Source organism: Solanum stenotomum, chromosome 9 (assembly GCF_019186545.1).
Source record: "Solanum stenotomum isolate F172 chromosome 9, ASM1918654v1, whole genome shotgun sequence".
NCBI classification, from domain to species: Eukaryota; Viridiplantae; Streptophyta; class Magnoliopsida; order Solanales; family Solanaceae; genus Solanum; species Solanum stenotomum.
This window is the reverse complement of record NC_064290.1, coordinates 308762-317159: the sequence shown is the minus strand read 5'-3', so window position 1 is coordinate 317159 and position 8398 is coordinate 308762. Positions and strand designations below refer to the sequence as shown.

At 29.6% G+C, this 8398-nt stretch overlaps 1 protein-coding gene across 2 annotated transcripts in view; it reads left to right on the top strand.

The window, feature by feature from the left end:
• The window catches only part of LOC125875615 (ABC transporter G family member 9-like), a 188696-nt gene extending 183545 nt beyond the window's left edge, over positions 1–5151 (top strand). For both annotated transcript variants that reach the window (XM_049556606.1, XM_049556607.1), the window contains exons 2-5: positions 1957–2033; positions 3084–3876; positions 4048–4361; positions 4477–5151. In XM_049556606.1, coding sequence (XP_049412563.1) covers positions 1959–2033; positions 3084–3876; positions 4048–4361; positions 4477–5136 — 1842 coding nt within the window. In that variant the 5' untranslated portion in view covers positions 1957–1958 and the 3' untranslated portion in view covers positions 5137–5151. The remainder of the gene's footprint in view (positions 1–1956; positions 2034–3083; positions 3877–4047; positions 4362–4476) is intronic.
• The last annotated feature ends 3247 nt before the right edge of the window (positions 5152–8398 follow it).

Below are 8398 nucleotides of genomic sequence, written 5' to 3'. Positions count from 1 at the left end.
TATTTCCTCTTATCATATATTTTAAGACTTCTTAATTATTAATTTTCCTAATATATCTTACATATATTTTTCTCTTGTTATATATTTTACGACTTCTTAATTCTTAAAATATTTTTTTACTATATATTTAGGACTTTTAATTATTAATTCTCCTAATATTTATTATCATATATTTTTTATTGCCATATATTTATCATATAAAAATAAATTATAACAAGTGAAATTGAAAAACCAAAGTACCCTAACCCATAAATATTATATTATATAATAAAGTTTGACTATATATAACATGAAAAAAAATTTGATGAGAAAGTTATATCCTTCCAAGCAACAATTCCAAATCTTGGATTTACCCAAAGTGCACATAAATTGCATGATAACTTATTTGCGTTATTTCTCCGATTTCCATGGGAACACATCCACTATATAATAATTCTCCTTGTGGTTATATTTTAGTTGACGAGAGTTAAATAATATAAATTTTGATCAATATTTTATAATTATTTTTTTATTATATTAATATAATTTTCAAAGTTCATACAAAATTGACTTTCCATAATGTAACTGTAAAATTAAACGAGATAGTATTTATTTCTTGTCATGTGTATAGATAAACATATTAGATTGAAATTCATTTGCTGTTGAAAGATCAAGGTAAATAATTTTAACCAAAACATAAAAAGGAAAAAAAAAATAATGGCAGCAAAGCTTTTTTGATGGTTTGAATCATTTGCATCCAAAAAAAAATAAAAGATTAAACAATTTTAACCTCCAAAAACCAAAAAGGAAAAAAATAATAACTAATGACAGCAACTATATAAATATGTCCTTTATTTTGACTTCAACTTACATTTATGTCTTTTAATTTTTTATATGCATAAATAGGTATTTAAACTTGTATAAGATTGAACAAGTAGACACACAACTATTACTTGCGCATACTAAAGTTGAAAGACATAGATGTTAGCTGAAGTCAAGTTAAATAACATATCTATATATTATCAAAAACTTATTTGTGTTATTTCTCCTACTTCCATGGGAACACATCCACTAGATGTCAATGTAATAGTCCTTTGTGCGCTTTTACTTGTCATACTTTGCTTAATGAGAGTTAAATTATACGAATTTTGACCAATTTTTAAGAATTATTTTCTCATCATATATATTAGATTAACATAATGATCAAAGTTCATTGTAGGTTTGATTTTTCGCAACGTAACTGTAAAATTAGAAAACTTGTCATATGTCTAGAATTTTGACTATTTAACAATTAATTTTTAATCATATTAGCATAATAGTCAAAGTTCATCTAGATTTGACTTTCCGCAACGTAAGATAAATTATTTTTACCAAAAAAACAAAAAGGAAAAGAAAAATTAATGGCAGCAAAGCTTTTTTGATAGTTTGACATTTGAATCATTTCTACGTATCAAAAGATTTAAAAGATAAAACAATTTTAACCCCCAAAAACTAAAAAGGAAAAAAATTACTAATGTCAGCAACCACAAAAACCACCATCTTTTTTCCTTTGTTAATTTTGGTTAAAATTGTTTACTCTCTCAAAATTCTATATATACCTTATATTTGACTCTATTCATATCTTAAAATTTATAAATAAAATAATTATTCTACTATCAATCCTAGTAAAACTATAAGTCATCTCTGCATTGAGTTATAAATAAAATAATTATTTTACTATATGTGTCCCAGTAAAACTATAAGTCATCTCACCCATCGGGAAATTAACAGCCCTAAAAGTGATTTAAGTAAATCATTTATTACACCTCCAAATATATTGTAACACGTATCATATCCCCTCCAAACTTTACGTATACCCAACAGTATTTATCACCGATATATAAATACATCAAATTCTTCTATATTTTCAATCCCATTCTATTTTTTCTTCTCTTTTCTTCTTCAAAGAAGAGAGGGGGAAAAAAATATTTATAAAAAAAATGGAGGATATACAAATTACTCAGCTGGAAAGTGCAGCCATCTTCAAGAAAACTAATTTTCCTGTCACTCTCAAGGTAATTAATTAATTTATTATTTATTAATCCGATTAATGTTAAATTTATAAATTATTTTGATTATTTGGTGGTAGTTATTTTGATTTTTTTTCCAGAAAATTACATGCATGTATCCGTTTTAATCTAAATTAATGAAAAAAGAAAGCTACATTCTTGTTTAAACACATTGATTTTGTGTTTTATTAGTTCTATAGTTTAAAATTTGTCCAATTTTTTCTTTATAAAAAATAATTGTTTTTAATCCAAAGGGTGTGTTTGGTATGAAGTAATTTTTATTTATTTTTATGAAAATGTTTTACAGGAAAATAAGTAAGTTTGTTACTTATTTTTTTTGTGTTCTATTTGATTTTACTTGGTCAAAGCTGACTTGGTACTTTCCTTAAGAAAATATTTTATTAAATTAACCTTATTGATTATGTTGGAAATCTAAATTTGACTAGTAAAAATGATAAATTTCTCTTTTAAGTTGCTAGAATATACAAGTAGAAAACGTAACGGGTGGAGTATAGTGTATATAGCTATAAATATTCGATGTTGAAATTTGAATCCTAGTTAATAGTAGTCCCTCCATCTATTTTTACTCATTCAGTATTGACTTGGTACACCCTTACCAGTAAAATGACAATTTTACTATATCACTATTTGAATATAATAAATTCAATGCTTCGGAAAGTAAACTCCATCTATTTTTACTCATTCAGTATTGACTTGTGACACCCTTAAGGAGCAATAAACATAATGATAATTTTACTGTATCACCGTATTTGGTACACTTTCAATGCTTCAGAAAGTAAACTAGGAACTAAGTGATAAAGTATTCTTGATTTTCTAAACTGAAATCTAATCTGGACAAGTAAAAAAGGACGGAGTGGTAACTGGTAAATTAGTAACAATGTGATAAATTATATGTGTTTCTCTATACTGGACAACTATTTTTTAGTATGGTAGACGACTAAAACAGGACGAACGGGTTATCTTTTGGTTTCCTATCATGGTTTTGATGCTGTGAAGTCTAAATTTGTGTTATGTTATTTGTATCACAATGTGCAGTTTGAAAATGTTGTGTACAAGATTAAGCCCAAGTCTGAAGGGATGTTTAACAATTCCTCTAAATCACAAGAAGAGAAAATAATCTTAAGAGGTATAACCGGTATAGTCTTCCCCGGTGAAATGCTGGCCATGTTAGGCCCCTCGGGCAGTGGTAAAACAACGTTGTTAACGGGGTTAGGAGGTCGTCTAAGTGGTCGTCTTGAAGGTACTATAACTTATAATGGAATGCCCTTCAAAAATGCTATGAAGCGTTACACCGGATTTGTTACTCAAGACGATGTTCTTTACCCTCATCTAACTGTCACAGAAACACTAGTATACACTGCCTTGCTTCGGTTGCCTAAAACCTTATCACACATGGAAAAAGTCGCGCATGCTGAGGCTGTAATTTCTCAATTGGGATTGACGAAATGCAAGGATAGTATTATTGGAGGTCCGTTATTGAGAGGAATTTCTGGAGGGGAAAGGAAAAGAGTTAGCATTGGACAAGAAATGCTTATTAATCCGAGCTTGTTGTTTTTGGATGAACCAACATCGGGCCTTGATTCAACAACGGCTCAAAAGATTGTGTCGACTCTATGGGAGTTAGTGAATGGTGGGAGAACGATTGCGATGACAATACATCAGCCTTCAAGTAGACTGTTTTACATGTTCCACAAAGTTTTGTTATTGTCTGAAGGAAATCCCCTGTACTTTGGCAGAGGTGAAGATGTTATGGCATATTTTTCGAGCATTGGATTTTCACCCTCCGTTGCTATGAATCCCTCCGACTTCTTGTTAGATCTTGCAAATGGTATGTTCATCTACGCTTTTTATATATTGTCTCACATCTCTGCCCTTACAGAGGATATCTCTATAGAAAATGACAATGTCACACACGATTGGGTGTGTTCATAAAATTGTTATATATACATTGTCTTATAGCAAATGGCATATATACATTCGTCGTGATCAATTTGTGCAGGTGTTATAGATGATCCACAAGAAGATCAAGCATCAATCAAGCAGACTCTAGTAACTGCGTTCAAAACCAATCTGTTGGATGGAGTGAAGGAAGAACTGCAAAAATATGATGATAGCGCAGATCATGAAAAGTTACAAAAAGGGAAACTCGATCGATGGTCAAACACATGGTGGAACGAATCTGTTGTGTTGTTTAGAAGAGGAATGAAAGAACGAAAACACGATTCCTTCTCATTCCTCAAGGTTGGACAGGTCCTTATTGTATCTATATTGTGTGCAATGTTATGGTGGAGATCGTGTGACATACAGGATCAGGTATTCTCTAATTCCTCTGCATTACAATTCTTGCATTATTAACGTATGCATTACAACTAGTCTTTGAACCAAACGTAACGACTCCTAAGAGTTGTAATTTTATCAATTGATGCAGACTGGGCTCATGTTCTTTATCACTTCATTTTGGGGCTTCTATCCTCTTTTCCAAGCTATTTTCACGTTCCCACCAGAACGAATGATGTTGGAGAAGGAACGATCCTCAGGTATGTATCGACTCTCTTCATACTTCATGTCAAGAATTGTTGGTGACCTTCCAATGGAGCTAGTACTTCCAACTGTTTTCGTCATCATAACTTACTGGACAACGGGCCTAAAACAATCCCCAGTGAATTTTTTCTCTACCTTGTTCACCGTCCTATACGGTGTATTAGTAGCACAAGGCCTTGGACTTGCAATTGGCGCGATGATCATGGATCTCAAATCAGCTACTGTACTCGCCTCAGTAATCATGCTATCGTTCACTCTAGTCAGTGGATTTTTCGTTCAGCATGTTCCTAGCTTCATTAGCTGGTTAAAATACATATCGCTTAGCCAGTATACGTTCAAGCTCTTGATAGGGTCACAGTATGAGGCAGATGAAATGTATCATTGTGGCATAGTGGATGCAACTTGTTACGTGCATGACTTCCCCGCGATAAAGTCTGTAGGGCTTGGAGGTAAAGCGATATCAGTCGTTGCATTGACTATAATGCTTGTGGGATATAGGTTGTTGGCATATTTGGTACTTACAAGGATTGGTGTGACAAAGAAATAGATGTTAGTGATCGTCTGATAATGAGGAAGGAATATTCGTCTTTCTGCTAATCAGGATGGATTTGAGTTTTTCTTCATATTTGGAAGTCCAATAGATTTCAGAGTTGAGATATCATCTTTACCTTACTTTAAAACTTAGGTACAATGTAGAATGGCATAAAGATATACTATTGACAAATCTGCAAGTTGATCCAAATTGTAATTTTTGATTTGTCATCATATACAATTTAGACATTAAACTTTTGTATGTGTTTTATTTTCAGCTTCATTATGATTGTAGTAGTAACATATTGTTTTTAGTACTTGGCCAACATATATTCTCTTGTTAAAGAACAGCTGATCAGAGAAAAAAGAAGTAAAGAAGAAATTAGTTGTTTTTTTTCATATAATTTGGACGGGCAAAGTATTGACAACGAAGACATTTTTGGATCAAACTATTAATTGCGACATTTTTATTCATTTTACATAATTTAAGAGCATTTTTTTATCAAATTACTGATGAGGATATTTTTGAATCAAGGTATTTTTGTTTATTTCACTTAGTTTATGGATATTTTTGATAAAAAAAGAATTTTAAAAAAAAATTACTACTTTGGTAAGTTTGGTCTTTTCCACTATAAAGCAAAACATTTTCCTTTTCTCTTGTTTAGCAGAGGCAGTATGAGAGGTTTCTGATTCCAATTTTCTGACAAAATTAATAAATTTGGATCCAATATGTCAAAAGTATATCATATAGTAAGTGCTAGAAATCTTAAAGATTGAGCTCTGTCTACTTTAAATTATGGATTTGTCTCTACATAGAAAAGTAATTAATATCAAATGGACCTTTAGCATATCTTAATTTCAAAAAGAAGTCAGTTCATAAAATACGCAGGGGCGGCTCTATGCTTTAGAAAATAAGGCCTTTGCCTTAGGCTCCCAAATTTTGGGGGCCCCAAATTATTATCAAGAATAAATTATGTGTTTAAATTTTTATAGAAAAATTAATTATTTATGATAAAAAAGTATAATTTTTTTTAAAATAAATTATTTTATCCACTTTAACATCTTTTGTACTTTGTTAAAAATAAAAATTAATAGTGAAAAGTGTTGAACAAAGTGAATTACAAATTCTTTTTTATTTCTTTTTAAATTTTAGTTTCAAGCATTACTATAAGCATATTAAAATGAGGTATATCAAGTCATCAACTTCTTGAGTCAAATTCTATGGTTCTAACTATTATTTTTATTTAATATTTATCAACTTATTACTTATAGCATTATGTTAACAATACATATAAATTATCTCACTTAAAGCATGATTTTCAATGTTGAGTTGATAAAATCATACCTAAAACTAAGTACTAGTAATTTTCATCTAAATAGTGTAATTTTTTTTTTAATAAATACATATATGAAGTATATTTATATTTTAGGCCGCCAATTGAAATTTTGCTTTAGGCCCCTAATTATGTTGAGCCGCCCCTGAAATGACAATTATCCAAGACAATATAAGGAGACTAAATAACCACATGTGATTTTCAAGACTAGTATGGATAATATAAAATAGGGCTTAACATCGAGTAAAAATCATGAATTGAGATGTTTTTGACTCTATACTATAATTAAAAAAAATGAAACTCAGGTTTAACTAACTTCAGAAACTAGCTCTTGATATGAGAATTATCTGTCTAAAATCATATAAGAAGATCAAATAACTAGNAGTAAGTGCTAGAAATCTTAAAGATTGAGCTCTGTCTACTTTAAATTATGGATTTGTCTCTACATAGAAAAGTAATTAATATCAAATGGACCTTTAGCATATCTTAATTTCAAAAAGTCAGTTCATAAAATGACAATTATCCAAGACAATATAAGGAGACTAAATAACCACATGTGATTTTCTAGACTAGTATGGATTATATAAAATAGGGCTTAACATCAAGTAAAAATCATGAATTGAGATGTTTTTGACTCTATACTGTAATTTAAAAAAATGAAACTCAGGTTTAACTAACTTCAGAAACTAGCTCTTGCTATGAGAATTATCTGTCTAAAATCATATAAGAAAACCAAATAACTAGTCTCTCATCGATGTGAAAACTCAATACTATTGAAATTTGAACTCGTGACACTAATCATTGGGAAATACAAACCAAATATATAACTAGTCTTTCATCGATGTGGAAACTCAATACTAATAAAATTCGAACTTGTGACACTAATCATTATGAAATACAAACCAAATAGCACACAATAAAAAATGAGAAATGGAAGTTGCAAAAGAGATGGAGCAAATTAGGATAAGGTCTTAATAATTGGAAAGAAAATAGGGGGCACAACAAAAAGGGTGCATTAACAAGCTCATATACTACTAGATTCATCTAATTGGGGCATGTACATATATAACTTATCCGACCACAATCTCTGCACCTATTACTATGTTAAGTTTATAACCTAATTCTAAACAAAAGTTGATTTGTTTCTTTGCTATTTTTGAACTTCTAGTCCCCACATCATCACTATACACTATTTCCCTTGCTCTTTAATTTGTTCAACAAAAGGAAAAAAAATTGTTTATTCTAAGTTCACATTAATTGGGAGAGATTGTAGGTAGGGATAACAAAGTATCATTGATAAATCTAAGTCAAAATCAAGGGAAAGTTACAACGCAATGGCTTTCGGTAATTTAGTTTACAGAATAAATGTACATAATATACAGATAGTGTATATTTTATTTTATATATATACACACATACAACATATAAATAAATAATATACATAGTCAAAATATATAAATTATGTATAATTCATCCATATTAATAAACTAGATATTCGAAAGATACATTTATCCAAGTTTCCCCAAAATCAATCCTTTTGTTTTATCTTTTCGTTAACTTTTAAAGGGTCAAAAAGTAGTTTGGTCTAAGTACAATCATATACTTTATGTTGATTTTCATTCAGCCAAAAAATATATCCAAGTCTTCAACAAGTCATAGTATTCTTTTATGGTTTTGAATAAAAAGCATCAAATTCTAAATAGTAAATACAATCAAAGTCTTAATTGGCTATTAACTTAAAAGGATATATACCTCTTTTGAGTTTTATCCCAATTTATATTAATTTTGAGAGTTTTTTTCACGCAATTTATTTGTATGGTGTCCTTGAAATATTTTCAAATTTTCATTCTTGTAATTTGTAGTTACTTATATGTAAATTATTTTGCAAAAACTATATGTTCAATGAACGGTCTCTTGAAATTCGTCATGTAAAATTGAAATAAA